The sequence below is a fragment of the Anopheles marshallii genome, chromosome 2 (assembly GCF_943734725.1).
Source record: "Anopheles marshallii chromosome 2, idAnoMarsDA_429_01, whole genome shotgun sequence".
Classification (NCBI taxonomy): Eukaryota; Metazoa; Arthropoda; class Insecta; order Diptera; family Culicidae; genus Anopheles; species Anopheles marshallii.
Genome location: NC_071326.1, coordinates 90,603,048 through 90,620,772, shown reverse-complemented (window position 1 = coordinate 90,620,772; position 17,725 = coordinate 90,603,048). Strand labels below are relative to the sequence as shown.

Here is a 17,725-nt window from a genome sequence, read left to right as displayed (position 1 = left end):
TGTTGCAAGAGAGGAAGATTGACCTTCTTTTATTGATTCTCTGCTTTAACGATCGCTTGATTACTTCACCACCAATTCACTTTTCCCTATTCGCGCGGGAATAGGCCAAAAGGATCGCGGAAAGATATGTAGCTTGGTTGATCCCTAGTCGGAGCTCTTTTTCGTCGCAAGCGAACTGCACTTCATTGATACACGCACTTTTGGAAAGCTTTTACAATGCAAGCCGAAAGAATCACGTGTGCAGCTGCACTTTGCACATCCTTCACCATCACAACACTGCTCTCTCGATTAGCCTAATTGTGGCACCGATAACTCTCACCTGCAGGCTGGCAGGCCACATTCATATATGCTCCAGCTGTTGCACTCGTTTCGATTCGAGCGGGAGAGCAAACTTCTCGTTGCAATTTTTGGAGGCACCAGGGCTGCAGAAATACTACCAGCAAAGTAAGACCGCACACTCACGGACACAAACGCACGAACGCATACCCACCCGGGGTCACTAACTCACACTTTTACACGCGGCGTTGTTTTGCCCTAAACCGGATTTTTGCCTCGGAAGGAACCGAACCCTTCTGCCGCGAGGATTCCGTTGTGAACGCTGCGCGCCCCTTTTGTTGCCGGCCCCATACAGAGGGAAAAGGGTTGCCTAATGTGCGTGCACATGCACACATTCACACACTCGCCTGCACACTTTATGCTGGTTCTTCCGGGTATTTACACACGGTAAAACCCTTGCCAAAAAGAAACGCACACGACAAACGCACTGTTTTGGCCAAATTTGCTCATAGCACTAGTAAGGTAACAGGTAACATTCAATGCTACTCCTTCTGTCAAAATGGGCCTTTGATTGCGCTACGCGTGATTCACATTTTGCCTTCTGCAGAACAAACACAGCAACCCGGTGTGGCACTCTTCTTTTTTGCACAACACACAATTACACTACCTGGCTTGGCTTTGCCCGTTTGAAGCAGCGGAAGCGGCTTTCGGGTAACACAGGCTTTCAAAACTGTATTAGGTTTCGGTTTTTACCTGTCTTATGAGCTGATTGCAAGATACGAACGGATGAGTTGCGTACATTGTATTGTTTCACACCAAACAGTAAGCGCACACAGCGTACGAAGCCGCAACACACTGACCGCGCGCCAAACAAACTGTCGCCCTTTACAGCTGTTTGATGAGGGAAAATCGTCTACTAGCCGCATCGAACGAGTAAGAAATAGCACAGCACAAAGACCGTAATTACACAAAAAGCCCTATAAAAGCACGTGTTTCAACTCACTGCCACCTAGTTCATGGATATTTTTGTTATCTTATTTTAATTTCTTAATTCTCTTGACGCAGAACGTCACACGCACATCTAGCTAGCTTCGCGCTATGAACAACACTGCGAAGGTAAAGGGTGCGAACACCCAAGGAACAATTTTTACCCCGCAGCCACATGTTTCACTGCGTTTCACACTGCACTCTACATACTGAGCGGCTCATGGTAAGATATTATACCTATCCCTTTCGTACATTGTACTGTTTGTTGTACCTTTTCGCTCTTCTGAGACCTGGTGTTTATCCGCTGTCATGAATACATTCGCAGTTGTTAAAGGCGGCATTGCGGAGAAGTGCGCGTGTGGACTATTCGAGGATTATTCTAGATTCTAAAAAAAACTAGGATATTGTTTAAAACGGTGAGTAAACCAAACATAATCGGTCCAGCAACGTTTATGTATACTGTCTGTTCAAAAGTTCACAGGCAACTCATCGCAACAGCATTTTACAGGCGTACTTTGACGGCAACGAAGCTAGATGTGTATGTGCGTACGTGTATGATGTGAAGTGGCTGCAAAGATTTGCATAGTGTATTGCCATATTTTAAATGCTTAAAATAGGCAGCGCAGCCGTTGTGCGAGACCAATTTCTTGACCGAGAATGAGCACCAGGCACCCGCACGCCTCTTTTCTCTTTCCTTCCACACCCCATCAATGGGCCCAACAATTCTGCTATTTGGCCCGTTATTGGGCAGAACATGGTCCAATCTTTCGCTTCGTGCCAACTTCGGAATTGCTCCTTGGGCGATCGACGAAAAAAAGCGATCTTTGCCGAAGCTTGACAGCAAGCAAATCGTGAACTGACGCAAATTTTGACCGAATTGTATTTCTACAGTTAATTAGAACTGGTATGTAAATAATTAATTTCTATTGCATTACTGAAGTATAAAGCGATCGAAAAAAGAAGTTTCATGAGAGAAGGATACGGTAGCTATCAAACCATACCAATAACAGCAATACAGTGGAGATATTGAGCAACGAAACATTCTTTTAGTACTCCCATGTTCAAATCCCACTGTGATATTGCTTGGTCCGAAAGTGACATTGAAATGTTTGGCTACAAACAAACCTTTGTAGCAAAAAAGTAAACAACATCCTCCGGGATGGATAAAACAGTGCGGAAATCAGACAACGTTTGTCGCCTATGCTTAAGTGAAGACGACAAGCATCTTATTCCTGCTTCAGCATTAATAAACGCATCGCTTTCGATCCAAGACGTAGAACGGTTTACCGGCATTCAGGTAAGTTTCTTTCAGGGCACTACTCTCCCTTAAGGTGCTCAACTCCGTTCCATGTGTGCTCTTTTTTGCAGATACTACAAGATGAGTGTGTTCCGCTTGCGATTTGTACTGATTGCGGCGAGAAGATGGAAAATTCTGTCGCCTTTCGTAATCTTTGTGTGCAAAATGATGCTCTGTTTCGAAAACTGTTTGGCTTGATGGATGAAATCGTCCCACAAGATGATCGAAGTTCTGTTACTTCATCGACAAAAGCGATAACAGATCATGTTGAGGAACTTGGTAAGGAATCAAATTGCTCAGAAATATTAGACAACACGCGCACTGAAGAGAATGATGATGAAACCGTAGAAGCGTTTAACCAAACATCGAACTGTTCATCACTTGCATTGAACCCAGATCGACTAATAGATGACCTAGATGAACAAGTAGATTGTACGGAAAATTTGGAAGAGCATTCAAAAGGGTCGAAAACTAGTCATCCGTTCAAAACTCTATCAAGCCCGCCAGAAGTACGACGACGTAACAATCAAGCATTCTTCAAATGTCCGTATTGTTCAATTGAAGTGAAGCTTAAATCAAATTTACAGCATCACATCAGAAATGTACATTTGAAGAACACATCCAAAACGTGTTCCTTATGTGGGGAAACATTCTCTTCCTACTACGCGTACAAGCATCACAAGGTGAGTTCAACATAATCGATAAAAGAATACGCATTGGATGTAAAATTGTTTCTCATAACTTACCAGGCCTCTCAGCACGGTAATCGCGAGTACGCAGCGGAATGTGACATTTGTTCAAAAAAGTTTAGCACTGTTAGCTCTTACAACGTACATTACGGACGAAACCATGCTACAGTGGATGAGAAAAATCATCGCAAAATAAAGAAGAAGCAACTGTGCGGCATTTGCGGGATGATGGTAACGCAACTTTCTACCCACAGCTTAACCCACAGCCAGGAGAAACATTTGGCTTGCCCGCACTGTCCCATTAAAATGTCAGATAAAGGAAATCTTTCACGGCACATCCAAGCAGTGCATTTGAAGAAGGTTGTGAGAACCTGTGAAAAGTGTGGGAAAGAGTTCTTGCACGTAAATCTGTACAAATATCATATGGTAATGGAGCAGAGGAGAAACTTGTGACTGTCGATCTCTCAGTAACTTTTTGTTCAATTCGTTTTAGCTTTCGGTGCACGGCATCGGGAAAACGTTCGATTGTGACATATGTTTGAAGAAGTTTAAAACACTTGCCGTACTGAAAATTCATAAAGTCTCACTTCATAGTAATGAAAAGCGATTTAAGTGCGGCACTTGCGGAATGATGTTTAAAGTGAAGTAAGCAAAGCGGAGTTGGGTGGGAAACGTAGAGGTAAATGTGGTGTTTTTCTTTGCAGACACACACTACGTACGCACGAAAGACGTGTACATTCCGTCGAGAAACCGTTTGCCTGCAGCCAGTGTCCAAAGCGCTTCAAAAGTCCGTATGGTAAAAAATCACACGAGCTCACCCACAGTGGAATAGTTTTTTCTTGCACGTTTTGCGAGAAAGCGTATCGGTACAAATCGTTGCTGCAAACGCACATGAGGAAGCAGCACTCCAAAATGGCAGAGACAAATATGAACAGTTGATCGCCCCGGATGTTACATGGATGGTTGCCAGTACTATATGTCGATTGCATTATGAAAAAAAAACATAAATTTCACAGTACAAAAACATGAATACCAGATTACACTAGAATAAAAATGATCTAATAACAAAAATTTAAATCATCCATAAGAACCTTGTTATTTGACAACACCTTCGTGTTACAACCTCGTTTGAGCTTGACATCAAGTAAGACAACAACGGATGCGCATGTAAACAATTTGTGCGGTTGTACGAAATGGAAGAATTTCGCCGCGATTTAAACGGCATTTGCCGCTTATGTTTGAGTGAGGATGAAAATATTCTTTTTCCTGCCACTAAGTTCATCGATTCTACACTGACCATCGACGATATAGAGTATATCACGGGAATACGGGTAAGTTACCTATGGGCAACTCTCGCTGCCGTTTGCGTTATGCTGATGCTTTGTTTTATCTGTGGTACAGGTTATTACAAAGGAAAATAGACCCTATGCCGTGTGCATCGATTGTAAGAACAAATTGCGAATGTTCAACGCTTTCAGATCGTTCTGTTTGAATAACGATGTTAAGTTTAGAGAACGATTTGCGAATGCTGCAGAAGCGGTAGCAGGTTCTGTAAAATCAAATTTTACCAAAGATCATCCTGGTAGTGCAAGTCCCAGCGTCATCATCGTCGAAAACAATATGATAGATGAAGTGATTCAAATTGAAGAAAACTCAATCAATGAAACTGAAAAAACAATACGAAGCTATGTCGACTTGCATGCAGGTTCATATGATTCCATAACGCATTTTGATACGCATATAGAACCCCCAAATGGGAATGAAACTTCACCACAAGCTCTGGCACAGCCAGAAGAACGGAAAAGTCTAATTTCGACAACTGTTAGCAATGGCACTACTGCCGAAGTTCCAAATACCGTAGTAAGCCTTGCCAAGGAACTTTGTACGCTTTGTGGTAAATTAGTAAAGTCGGCAGATAAGCATATGCTAACACATTCGGCTGATCTAAATTTTACTTGCGAGTTCTGTCAGAAGAAATATGGCAGCAAAGCGTACCTAAAGCATCACGTGATTGCTGTACACATGAAAAGAATCGTAAGGACTTGTGAACCATGCAACATAGGGTTTCGATACATTGACTCTTACTCCGCTCATTTGGTTAGTATTGCAGTAGGTTTAAGCTAGCGAGCAGTTCCCCAGGATCCAAGGGCATCATGAAGAATGTTTCATTTTCAGCGTGCAAAACACAACTTCGGAGTGCCATTTGAATGTAAAATATGCAATCAGAAATTTCGCCATCGAGGTGGGCTAAGAAATCACAGTAATCGAAAGCATAACTTTGCGAGCAACTGCCAATGTCCGATTTGCGGAATGATATTAGAAGACAAGTGAGAAATGTTTGGTGTTGTAAACGTGTTTAGTTTTTAGTAATAAATGTTTTTTTAATCTCATTTTGTAGGAAGCGTCTAAAGGATCATAGCAGAGTACATTCGGACGAGCAACCGTTTGTCTGCAAGTATTGCCCAAAACGATTCAAAGGTCCTTCGGCTCGCAAGTCACATCAATTGATTCACGAGGGTGTTAAGTTTCCTTGCACGGTCTGTGATAAAATTTACGCCTACAAAGCTTTACTGAATGCGCACATGAGGAAGGCACATGTAACGGAAGATTCGGCAAATCCGGATGATTCCTGATTCCCTGGTTTTTACTCGTGTATTTATGTTTGATTTTGCTTTCCATTATCAAAAATAAATCGTTTAAAATAAACATTTGGGTTCCTTGTTCTCAGCATGATTGGTGCATGGTCAGAAATTGTACGGTGCGTGTCCTTCGAAATATCACCATGCCGTTGCTACTAGCAACGTATCATTTTGACAACAGTCAGTCATCATGGCAGGATGCCATGACATTAGGAAGGTAGGCGACGTTGTCACCAAACAAACCGCGATCTCTGGCGAAATGGCAATTATTCTGAGTTCAATAAGTCGTATTTGCCGATTTTGTTTGTGCGATGACGCTTTACTACCTGTCTCTAGTATCATGGATTCTTCACTTACTGAAGAGATTGTAGAGCGTATTACGGGAATACAGGTAGGTCTGGAACCATGTTGATTATCCAGTTTGTAACTATTGAATTTGATGATCCTTTTTTAGTTGAACGGAAAGAGAAATATATCGTACACGATTTGCGTAAAGTGTTACAACAAAATACGATCATGCATTGGATTTCGCACTTGGTGCTTACAAAATGATACACGCTTTAGGAAGCTGTTTCCTACGATTTTTGAGGACATGGAAAGCGGTAATGAGGAACCACCCGAATCGCCTCGCATGGAATTTGAAGAGTATTTGTCTCCCGATGGACAATGGGAAAATGATAGTGACTGTCCAAACACATATTCAGAGAAAGCATATACTGACGATACTTATGAAGAAATATCGTGCTTGCCGATAAGAGAAAATCAAAATTTAGACATGGTTCACACAACTAAAGATGATCATACGTACGTAGTTGGGAAGATTCTCGCATCATACGAATTACCAGACGCTGATAGAGAACAAACGAAAGAAAAGAGCAGGCGAAACAAACAGCTTTGCGTGGAATGCGGAAAGTTGGTGTTACACCTATCTGAACACAAACTATCGCATGAAAAGATAAAGAAGTTTTCTTGTACGTTTTGTTCAAAAAGCTATAGTCGTAATACGCATTTGAGGTTCCACGTGCGATCGGTACATCAGAAAACAGTAGCGAAGACGTGTGAAAAATGTGATCGAGTTTTCGCACACAAGTCTGGCTACGCAGCACACATGGTATGTATTATCGTTTTATTAGTGAACGATAGACTTTTTCATAATTTATTGTACACATTTTGTAGCGAGCTCAACATAATGTTGGCGATTGGTACGAATGTAAAATATGCAACCTAAAGTTCCGTCATCCGGGTGGATTGCGGGTCCATAACAATAGTAAGCATGACGATCAAAGCAAATGGGAGTGTGTTGTGTGTGGAATGAAATTTCAGGAAAAGTAAGATTCTCGGAGGAACCAAGTTTTCGTTAATAATTTGCACATTTCTAATTTGGTCTATCCTCGCTCTCTTGCAGAAGAATACTGAAGGATCATGGCAGAGTGCATTCGAACGAGAGACCGTTTGCCTGCAAGTACTGCCCGAAGCAATTCAAAGGCCCAAACGCGCTACGGGTACACGAGCTGATACACAAGGGAGTTGTTTTCTCTTGTACGTTGTGCGATAAAAATTATCGCTACAAATCGTTGCTTACAAAACACCTACAGCAGTTTCATGCAAAACAAAATGTAAAACACTCTGTACGAGAACCCAACAGTTAATCGAAATCCTAAACAACTAATTTTTCAATCATTTTGTGTTTATGCAAAGTCAGCAATAATATCCAATTTTATTCACTTCCGTTTAATCATAGCATAATGGAATAGCGAGCTGTCAAAAGTGCTGTTTTTTTCTAGATCAAAACAGTTCAAAACAAACAATTTCTGCGTGCTGTACGAAATGACGAGCGCTTTGCGTGATATTTCTAGTATTTGTAGGTTTTGTTTAAGCAACGACGATGTCCTTTTTCCTGTATCGAGTGTTATAAATTTAGTACTTACCATGGAAAACATAGAACGATTCACTGGCATACAGGTAAGCTCTTGATGCGTTCCAATCGTCCGGGGCCATGGTTTTGTGGGTATAATGTATGTAATGTTTTTTCAGGTTTGCAAAGATACAGACTCATTGTACATGATTTGTTTGGACTGCCATAATAAACTACAAAAGTTTGCTGGATATCGTAGCATTTGCTTAAGCAACGATGTGCGTTTTAAAGCTCTGTTTCCAAAGATATTCGAGAAAGCCATCGCTGATGATTGTTTGTCTGACGAATCGAAACTAGAATATGTATACAGCAATATAGATGTCGGGACCGTGGATCATAGCTACTGCATCGATGTACACGACAAACCAATGATAGAACACTGCGAAGAGCTAAAAAATATCTACGTGGAGTACGAAGAACTCATGGAGGCGTGTGATAATGCAGAGTCTTTGGATGAAGTGGTGGAGGAAATCGTGGAAGATACCGTTTTGCAGGACAATCCCACTGCCATGAACACTGTAACGCAAGCTGGCGATACGGAAATATTACTCCAACACGGAATGTATGAAACAATCGTGGAAGAACTCGAAGAAGGTGACGACTGTACTACTGCTGAAGAGTTTCAATACATCGATGTGCAAGAGCAAGCGATAGAACCTGTTTCACAAACCATTGAAGATGATAGTGAAGCGGAAGCGAAACAAGCAAAAGCCGTTAAGCAGCTAGCTGCGAAGAAAAACCTCAGAACACATCTTTGCTATATCTGCGGCAAATTTGTGTTCCACATACCAGATCATTTACTGTCGCATACGAAGGATCCTCAGTTTGCGTGCGACCGTTGTCCATTTGCTACGACGCGCAAATCAAACTTGAAGCTGCACGTGGAAAATGTGCATTTGAAAAAGGTCGTACGAAGGTGTGAGAAATGTGATAGAGGATTTAGTTACGTGGATTCGTACAGAGCTCACATGGTTGGTATGGAAGCAGAGTTACTATCAATATCAAATTGTATTTCATTTTTATCCTTCCAGCGCGCGAAACATAACGAGGGAGAGCTTTTCGTATGCAAAATATGCTCCATGAAATTTCGCCATCGTAGTGGCTTGAATGGTCACATCAATCGCAAGCACAATGAAGAAAGCAACTGCACGTGCCCAGAGTGTGGCTTTGTTTGTCAGGACAAGTAAGGGATTTCCGTGTCAATTGGAAATTGTTCAAGTTTGCTAAATTATCACACATTTTGCAGGAAAGGACTAAAGGACCATAGCAGAGTACATTCCAACGAGAAGCCGTTCGTTTGCAAATTTTGTCCGAAAGCTTTTAAAAGCCCGTACGCACGCAGGTCACACGAACTGATCCACCAGGGTGTTGTTTTCTCATGCACAATGTGTGTAAAGTCTTATCGTTACAAATCGCAGCTAATAGATCACACGAAAAAGGCGCATAGTCAGCATAATAAGAAAGTGAACGATAACATGAGCTAACCCCACTCACCGATGGCTGTTTGGGCCCTGTAAGATAAGAGACCTGGAAAACTTATACCGAGAACTGTGGTAAAGTAACAAACTTCCAAATAACGACGTGATTTTGTATTATGTATAATATTGAATGATTTGACCAAATAAAATGGAATTTCATTATTACTTCTGCTCAACCGTTTTCGCACCGCTTGTTCAAGCATTAATCTGTGATCAACTGCACTAGATCAGCTATTGTAGCTGTCATGTAGTGTAAGCGCTGCTTAATGTTGTGGTTGTCAAATAGCCGAAAAAGAGGCTCTGCCAAAACAACTCGCAGTTGCTCAAAATCTAGCTCGCAGGATGGAATACGTTTGGAGCGATATAAGTGGTATTTGCAGACTATGCCTGTGCGAAGGAGATGAAATTCTGATTCCTGCAAGACAAATACTAGATTGTCCGTCTGCCATAGACGATACAGAGCGCTGTACCGGAATACGGGTGAGTAGTCACTCCACTGTTTGTTCATTGCGATGCATAACTTTCGTATCTTGTGAGTTTTCAGATAGTTGAAGAAAACAGCATATCGTACAGCATTTGTGAAGACTGCAGTAGCAAGTTGAAGAGCTTCACATCTTTCCGTAGGTTTTGTTTGTCTAATGATATGATATTTAGGAAATGGTTCCCAATGTTATTTAAAAATGTACCCAGCGATGCTGAACGAGAACAACCAGAAGCTTTCCTACGATTGGACCGACGCCAACTAGACAAAACAGGATTGGTTTCCATTGACCACATCGGGTTTACTGCAGCGTACAAGGAACCATCGCTTGAGAACGATGTTGATAAAGCCGAGTATCTAGAGATTGACGATAGTGTGTCGGTCTGTAGTATGAACGAAGGGGGCAGTTCAGCGAATGAATGTGATTTAGAGATCGGTGATGTACCTAAGGAAGAACTCAAAGCAGTTCTTGTGCCTGAGGTTGGAGATGATTCTGCACGAGAAGGAGAAGAAGAAGAGGTACCCTTCAAAGATGGAATGATAGAACAGAAAGATCATGGGAGTGAAAAATCCGCGAAAACGTCCCAAAAGCAGCTATGCCCGATATGTGGGAAAATGGTGTACGACGTATCGGACCATAAGTTATCACACTCGAACGAGAGAAAGTATGCTTGTCCGCACTGTTCAATGGCTTACGGTCGTAAAGCGTATTTAAAATTTCACGTGCGATCGGTACACCAGAAAAAGGTAGTGAAAACGTGTGAAATTTGCAACCGGGATTTCGCTTACAAAACTGGCTATGATGCGCACATGGTATGTGTGTGAAATGGTTTCGCACTTACTTTTGCAGTATGGTGATGAATTATATCTTTTCAGCGAGCTCGACACAACGTTGGGAAGTGGTACGAATGTAAACCATGTAATATGAAATTTCGTCATCCCGGAGGTTTAAGAGCCCACAAGAATCGCAAACACAACGATGAAAGCAACTGCGAGTGTCCCGTTTGCGGAATGGTATTTCTAGACAAGTAAGATGCATGCGGCATAAGTTTGTGTGTTTGTAGAGATTACGGAGATGTTTTTACATTTATTTCACAGAATGGGGCTAAGGAATCATAGCAGAGTACACTCGTCCGAGAAAATGTTTGCTTGCAAGTATTGTCCTAAACGCTTCCGAAGTCCTAACGCTCACAGGGGACATGAGCTAACCCATCTCGGAGTTACCTTCCCATGTCCACACTGTCCGAAATCCTATCGGTACAAACAAAATCTCAAAATTCACCTGTCGAAGCATTATGCATGATCCACGCGTTGGATGTGTTTGGCTTCCCGTCTCTCGCCTGTTTAATCACATCACTGTTGGTCGTTGCATCGTTGGTCATGACTCGCCTTAACGGATTATTAGTTTTAAACCAGTGGACGATGTTGGCGAGCACTCAACGTTCTAATCAATTTTACAACTTGAATATTTGTGCAAAACGTAATAAATCATTATGTGCTGTCCAAATGGCTGCCGACTGTCGATTCAAAAAACTCCTCTCGGCAGAGCTGTCAAAATAGCGTAGGCCGCATTTTGACAACTACGACGCGTCCGAAAAGGAAAGGAAAATATCTGTTGTGTACAAACAAACAGTGTTTCGGTGCGAAATGGCGAGTTTTTCACGCGAAATTCATACGTTTTGCAGGCTTTGCTTATCGGGCAATGATGCCAATCTATTGCCTACATCGAAAATAATCGATGCCACGCTGACCATCGACGATGTTGAGCGATTCACGGGAATTTGTGTAAGTGGAATGCGTTACTATCGTCTCTTCGCCCTATCTAAAATGGGTTTCTATTTCAACCTAATTGCAGATTGAAGATGAAAACATATCTTGTGTTATTTGTGAAGATTGCCATAATAAGCTGCTAAAGTTCACGGCGTTCCGCGTCTGCTGTATGACTAACGATGTACGATTTAGGAAAATGGTTCGAACGATGAGGGAACACGGCTGCGAAGATGTAATAACGACTGAGGAGGCAATCGTACATTCCACAAACGATCGTTCGGAAGTAAAACACGAACGGTTCAAAAATGTCGTTGATGGCAACTTCACAGTTACATACGTGGAGTCAACGTTCGACGATCATGCAGTGGAAGTTGTTGGTGAAAAAAGCGTTGAAAATTCGGATATTGATGAGGAAGTTGTTGAAATCATTGTACAAACTGACTTGCAAACCAATCGCAACGAGTTGGACATTTCGGTATCACCCGCATCTGTAGCAGATCAACAACACGATGAACCGACAGTAATTGATTGTTGTACAAATGATAAACGAAGCAAAGTACCTGAACGCAGTATACCAAATGCTACTTATCGTATAACTAGCAAAAGCAGAGAGGCTAAATTGAATAAGAAATACACTAGAAAGCAACAATTGTCGAGACCAACAATACAAAAGCAGCTGTGTCCAATGTGCGGGAAGCTAGTGCAATATCTTCCGGATCATATCGTGTCGCACACGAAAGAGCAAAAGTACGCCTGTGAGCATTGCTCAATGACATGTAGTCGCAAATCTTATTTAAAATTGCACGTGGAGGCTGTCCATCTGAAGAAAGTGGTGAAATCATGTGAATTATGTAATCGAGATTTCACGCACATATCGGGCTACACAGCGCACATGGTTTGTATATGAATTTGAATATGTATATCATGGTTTTCATTGAAAATATGCATCATTGCAGCGTGCGCAACATAATGTTGGAGAATGGTACGTATGTAAAATATGTAACCTGAAGTTTCGTCATCCGGGTGGGTTGAGAGGTCATAACAATCGTAAGCATAATGCTGAAAGCAACTGCGAGTGTCCAATTTGTGGAATGAAGTTTGAAGACAAGTGAGGATTGTTGAATGTGCTGAAATTGCTCGTTTGGTTTAGTGTTACCAAACGCATTATTTTTACTGTTTTGCAGGAAGGGTCTGAAGGATCACAGCAGAGTCCATTCGAACGAGAAGCCGTTCGCTTGCACCTTTTGTCCAAAACGTTTTAAAAGCCCTAACGCTCACAGGACACATATGCTGGTACACAGGGGTGTTGTTTTCGCGTGCACTTTGTGTCCTAAAAGTTATCGTTACAAATCCCTACTTAATGCGCATATGAAAAAGGTTCATACGAAGGAGAATTTGCGAAATGATCCAAATTGAAGGTTAATAGTTGAAGAATTGATACCGGAAGAATAAATTTTTATAATGCTCAGATTGGAACGAAAATGTACGAACATGGTAAATGAGTATGATCAGCACTTTTCCATTTATAGCATCCGTACGTAGAACCGCGGCTTAATGTCGTTCGCGTGTTGACATTTCTCGTGACGCTTCGTAGAACTACAACGCCAGATGCTGTGCGTACACAAAATGTTCTGATACATGCGATGGCGAACAATATCGGTGAAATTAACAATATTTGTCGGTTCTGTTTGTGCGACGACAATGAGGTTCTAGTTCCCATGTCCTGCATAACAGATTCTTCATTAACTGAGGAAGATGTAGAACGATTTACCGGCCTTGAGGTAAGTGGTATCGACTTTGGTACGATACGTTGTATAGTAACATCCCTTTGCTTTTGTTTGTAGTTGTTCGGAGAAGAAAAAGTATGCTACACGATTTGTGTCGATTGCACTAATAAGCTGAAAAAGTGCGCCTTGTTTCGCACGCTATGCTTAAGCAATGATGCTCAATTTAAGCTGATATTTGCGGTACGTATTGAGAGCAATGGAATTGAATGTTTCACCACAGGAAAAGACAGTGCAACTGTCGAATCGGCGGTGGAACAGAATGAATCTTCAGTAGAATTCGAGATGGTGGAAATAAAAAATGTTCAAAAAATTGAAGAATCGACGATCGTTGAAAATGACAAAGAATCCAAGTTGAACGCTACATCTGCAGATCCGCCGGTTGCCGATGGATTCGAGGTAAAAAGTGAACATCATAGCGATGTGCAAACGGATAGTGCGGTCATCAATACCCTTGAAGAGGACGATGACGATACCAAAAGCATCAGCCAAAGCACCGAGGAAGAAGAAGAAGTACAAGGGAAGGATTCTTCGCGAAAGCTGCTAAAAAGTACAGCTCCGGATATCTCAAACACCACAGGATCAAAGACAGGTCGTGCATATACGCGTTGTAATATCTGCGGGAAGACAGTATTATATATTAAAACCCATTTGCGATCTCATGCGAATGATGAGAAATTCGCTTGCCCTTACTGTCCACACAAAACGCGTTACCAGAAACATTTAAATACCCACATCAGGACGGATCATCGGAAGGAAGTTAGCAAAACGTGTGAAATATGCGGGATAGATTTTTTCAGTCAGATAACCTATACCAAACATATGGTAAGTTTTACAAGTGTTATGCCAAAGTACTGTCTCAGCTTACCTGGTGCTTTCTTTTAGACATTCAAACACGGAGCGGGTGAATATGAATGTGAAACATGTTCGAAGAAGTTCACACACAGAAGACTTTACAATATCCATTTACGGCGTGCCCACAGGAAGGATCGACCAAAGAGACCGAAGAAACTTTGTGTCATTTGTGGCGCCCGTGTGACATATATTTCAAGGCACATACAAAGTCATACGCAAGAAAAAAAGTTTCCCTGTCCCCACTGCTCGATCGAAATGGTAGATTCCGGAAATTTGGCACGTCACGTACAATCGGTGCACTTGAAGAAGTCCGTGAAATCGTGCGAGATATGTAACATAGGATTCAAGTATGATGTCTCTTACAAATCTCACATGGTAAGCTAGTGTGTCTCTGACTAGGAAATAGCATCGTATACCATAATTAACATATTAATCTGCTTTGCGGCTATTTGTAGCTCAGAGAACATGGTATCGGTAACACGTTCGATTGTAAACAGTGTCCAAGAAAGTTCAACCACCGAAGTGGATTGGAAAGCCACGTAGCACGGGCGCACAGTAATCTGCGAAAATTTGCATGCAAAACATGTGGAATGGAGTTCAAAATTGGGTGAGTAAACAATTGTTTTCCTAACATCATATAATTGTGTACAATTGTGTTAACAATATTTCCAACTGGTTTGCAATTGCAGGAGCCACCTGCAAAGGCATCAGACGGTTCACTCAACAGAACAACCTTATGCGTGCAGTCAGTGTCCTAAACGGTTTAAGAGCAAAAATTCTCGGAGGACGCATCAACTGACCCACACCGGTATTGTTTTTTCATGCAAACACTGTGACAAGTCCTATCGGTACAAAAGTGTGCTTGATACGCACATCCGCCAGAAACATCCGGAAACAATGACGGTCGATACGTAACGGCACGCAGGCTTATCTTCACAATGGTCGTAGTGGGTTGATATTTGGAGAAACCGCTTTTGAGCACTATATAACTAACGTGTATGTTCAAAAACGTTTAAATAGTCATCACGCTCCGATTATACGTTTACTGATACTTTCGCTATTTATTGGTACAAATTCTTACGCATTACATGAAACCAAGAGACAAATTATGATGGACATGAGACAACCAGCAGCATTGAATTGAATTTTTAAAATCAGAAAAATAAATTTGAAAACGGAAAGTTTCTAATGGCGCTTCTAGCAGTAACATAGATGTACGAATAAGGTAAAATGGGGTTGATCAGCATTTGCCGTTTTATAGCATCCTCCGTAGAAACGAAGCTTAACGTCGTTTTCGAGTTGACATCACTCGTGACACTTCGAAGAACAACAAGACCAAATGCTGTTGGTAAACAAATTCATCTGCTGCCTGCGATGGCGAACAATGTCGGTGAAATTAACACTATTTGTCGGCTCTGTTTGTGCGACGACAATGAGGTTCTAGTTCCCATGTCCTGCATAACAGATTCTTCATTAACTGAGGAAGATGTAGAACGATTTACCGGCCTTGAGGTAAGTGGGATCGACTTTGGTACGATACGTTGTATTGTAACATCCCATTGCTTTTGTTTGCAGTTGTTCGGAGAAGAAAATGTATGCTACACGGTTTGTGTCGATTGCACTAACAAGCTAAAAAAGTGCGCCTTGTTTCGCACGCTATGCTTAAGCAATGATGCTCAATTTAGACGAATTTTTACGGGCCATAGCAGTGAATGTTTACGCATGGAAAACGAGAGAGTAACTGAGGAATCACCGGTAGATGAGTATGAATCTTCGATAGTATTCGAGATAGTCGATATGAAAAATGTGCACAAAACAGAAGATTCGTCAGCCGATGAAAATGACAAGGCATCCAATGTGGAGTTTGAATTAGGAGAACCGCCCGATGATGATGCTAGCGGTGACGATGCATTGGAAGGCACTTGTGACCAGGAAAACGATGTACTAAAGTATAATGCGCTGAACAAATCCATTGAAGACGATGAAGATACCAAAAGTGCCAGTCAGAACATGGAGGAACAATTTGAAAATATTTCTCCGCACCAGCTTGCAAAAAGTAAACCTTCTGTTAATCCAAAAACCACAATATCAAAGACAGTTCGCAAGTATCGCCGTTGTGACACCTGCGGGAAGATGGTATCGGATTTGAAAAGTCATTTGCTAAGGCATACGAAGGAAAAGAAATTCGCTTGCCCTTACTGTCCACACAAAATGAGCATGCGATCCAACTTAAACACACATATCAAGGCTGTTCATCTGAAGGAAATTTGCAAAAGATGTGAAATATGTGGACTAGGATTCGTTAATTATAACTCCTACAAGAACCATATGGTAAGATTGGAATACGATATTCGGCAAACGCACTGTCCGACTTAACCTTGTTTAATTCGTTTTAGGCATCTCAGCACGGCGCCGGCGAATATGAATGTGAAAATTGTTCGAAGAAGTTCGCGCACATTCGTACTTACAATATCCATGTACGACGGTACCACAAAACGGATTGCATAAAAAAGAAGCCGAAGCAACTCTGTGGCACTTGTGGCGCCATGGTGACCAATATCGCTACGCACATGCAAACTCATACGCAAGAGAAAAAGTATCCCTGTCCGCACTGTCCGATCGAAATGGTGGATCGTACCAACTTGACCCGTCATGTGCATTCGGTGCACCTGCAGCGAGAGGTGAAATCGTGCGACATATGCAATCTAGGATTCAAGTATCCTAGTTCTCACAGATCTCACATGGTAAGCGAGCATGTCTCGAACATGGAACACCTAACTCAAATATTTATGTTCCGGCTCTTCGCAGCTAAGGGTCCATGGAATCGGTAACACATTCGATTGTAGTGAATGTTCAAAGAAGTTCAACCACCGAAGCGGATTACGAAGCCACACGGCACGTGTACACAGTAATGAGCGAAAGTACGATTGTGAAACGTGTGGGAAACTGTTTAAGGTGAAGTAAGTATTGGAGAAACGGGTAAAGATTCTTATCTTTCGTTTAATTGTCCCAATCGGTTTGTTCTTACAGGTCGAGCCTGGTAAAGCATCAGTTGGTTCACTCGACAGAACAGCCGTATGCATGCAATCAATGCCCTAAACGATTTAAGAGTAGACATGGTCGAAATTCACATCAGCTGACCCACAGTGGGATTGTTTTTACATGTCCACACTGTGAAAAGTCCTATCGGTACAAAGACGTGCTTAGTATTCACATACGACAGAATCATCCGGAAGCGAAGAAAGTCAATCTGTAGCCGCTCACAAGCTTATCTGCACTAGGATGCTGAGGAAAGTTATCTACTAAAAAATACCTATCGCGACTAATGAAGCTGGGAGTGTATAGAACTTATATAATTGGATAACTCTCTAGAACATGAACTTTGTTAAACATTTACGAAACCCTCTCGGTCAGTTCGAAAGAAAGATGCTTAGAAGTATTTTTGGTTCCGTATGAGTGGAAGAGTTTGCACATCTGATTCAACATGCTTAATTTTAGCGGGCGCATGATGTCTTGAGAATCCGTATGTATCCGTCCGTAAAGTTCTTTTAGGT

The 17,725-nt window shown here is 41.8% G+C and overlaps 4 protein-coding genes across 4 annotated transcripts; all 4 read left to right on the top strand.

Moving 5' to 3' along the window:
• The first annotated feature begins 4,442 nt into the window (after positions 1 to 4,442).
• Positions 4,443 to 5,882, top strand: LOC128718817 (zinc finger protein 69 homolog). Its single transcript, XM_053812431.1, has 4 exons — positions 4,443 to 4,580; positions 4,651 to 5,346; positions 5,425 to 5,576; positions 5,648 to 5,882. Exons 1-4 carry the CDS (start codon positions 4,443 to 4,445, stop codon positions 5,880 to 5,882), a joined length of 1,221 nt encoding a protein of 406 aa, XP_053668406.1.
• Positions 5,883 to 6,228: 346 nt separating this feature from the next.
• LOC128718816 (oocyte zinc finger protein XlCOF6-like) lies at positions 6,229 to 12,948 on the top strand. Its single transcript, XM_053812430.1, has 7 exons — positions 6,229 to 6,279; positions 8,049 to 8,721; positions 10,073 to 10,427; positions 11,448 to 11,547; positions 11,618 to 12,427; positions 12,489 to 12,640; positions 12,717 to 12,948. Exons 1-7 carry the CDS (start codon positions 6,229 to 6,231, stop codon positions 12,946 to 12,948), a joined length of 2,373 nt encoding a protein of 790 aa, XP_053668405.1.
• Positions 12,949 to 13,175: 227 nt separating this feature from the next.
• On the top strand, positions 13,176 to 15,086 carry LOC128718814 (zinc finger protein 54-like). Its single transcript, XM_053812429.1, has 5 exons — positions 13,176 to 13,313; positions 13,377 to 14,141; positions 14,202 to 14,546; positions 14,627 to 14,778; positions 14,861 to 15,086. The coding sequence occupies exons 1-5, from the start codon at positions 13,176 to 13,178 to the stop codon at positions 15,084 to 15,086; spliced, it is 1,626 nt and encodes a 541-aa protein (XP_053668404.1).
• A 459-nt stretch (positions 15,087 to 15,545) lies between these two features.
• LOC128718813 (zinc finger protein 62 homolog) lies at positions 15,546 to 17,427 on the top strand. The gene is made up of 5 exons (XM_053812428.1): positions 15,546 to 15,683; positions 15,747 to 16,502; positions 16,568 to 16,915; positions 16,980 to 17,131; positions 17,202 to 17,427. Exons 1-5 carry the CDS (start codon positions 15,546 to 15,548, stop codon positions 17,425 to 17,427), a joined length of 1,620 nt encoding a protein of 539 aa, XP_053668403.1.
• Positions 17,428 to 17,725: the final 298 nt, after the last annotated feature.

What these genes read in the sequence shown, in the direction of transcription:
- LOC128718817 (XM_053812431.1), top strand. Translation starts at nt 4,443, where the DNA reads ATGGAAGAATTTCGCCGCGATTTAAACGGCATTTGCCGCTTATGTTTG. An exon ending in AGTATATCACGGGAATACGG is followed by an intron (nt 4,581 to 4,650) that starts GTAAGTTACCTA and finishes TCTGTGGTACAG; the next exon opens with GTTATTACAAAGGAAAATAG. An exon ending in GGAATGATATTAGAAGACAA is followed by an intron (nt 5,577 to 5,647) that starts GTGAGAAATGTT and finishes CTCATTTTGTAG; the next exon opens with GAAGCGTCTAAAGGATCATA.
- LOC128718816 (XM_053812430.1), top strand. Translation starts at nt 6,229, where the DNA reads ATGGATTCTTCACTTACTGAAGAGATTGTAGAGCGTATTACGGGAATA. An exon ending in AGCGTATTACGGGAATACAG is followed by an intron (nt 6,280 to 8,048) that starts GTAGGTCTGGAA and finishes CTGTTTCCAAAG; the next exon opens with ATATTCGAGAAAGCCATCGC. An exon ending in TCACACTCGAACGAGAGAAA is followed by an intron (nt 10,428 to 11,447) that starts GTATGCTTGTCC and finishes TACGTTTTGCAG; the next exon opens with GCTTTGCTTATCGGGCAATG.
- LOC128718813 (XM_053812428.1), top strand. Translation starts at nt 15,546, where the DNA reads ATGGCGAACAATGTCGGTGAAATTAACACTATTTGTCGGCTCTGTTTG. An exon ending in ACTCCTACAAGAACCATATG is followed by an intron (nt 16,503 to 16,567) that starts GTAAGATTGGAA and finishes AATTCGTTTTAG; the next exon opens with GCATCTCAGCACGGCGCCGG. An exon ending in GGGAAACTGTTTAAGGTGAA is followed by an intron (nt 17,132 to 17,201) that starts GTAAGTATTGGA and finishes TTGTTCTTACAG; the next exon opens with GTCGAGCCTGGTAAAGCATC.
- LOC128718814 (XM_053812429.1), top strand. Translation starts at nt 13,176, where the DNA reads ATGGCGAACAATATCGGTGAAATTAACAATATTTGTCGGTTCTGTTTG. An exon ending in TAACCTATACCAAACATATG is followed by an intron (nt 14,142 to 14,201) that starts GTAAGTTTTACA and finishes GCTTTCTTTTAG; the next exon opens with ACATTCAAACACGGAGCGGG. An exon ending in GGAATGGAGTTCAAAATTGG is followed by an intron (nt 14,779 to 14,860) that starts GTGAGTAAACAA and finishes TTGCAATTGCAG; the next exon opens with GAGCCACCTGCAAAGGCATC.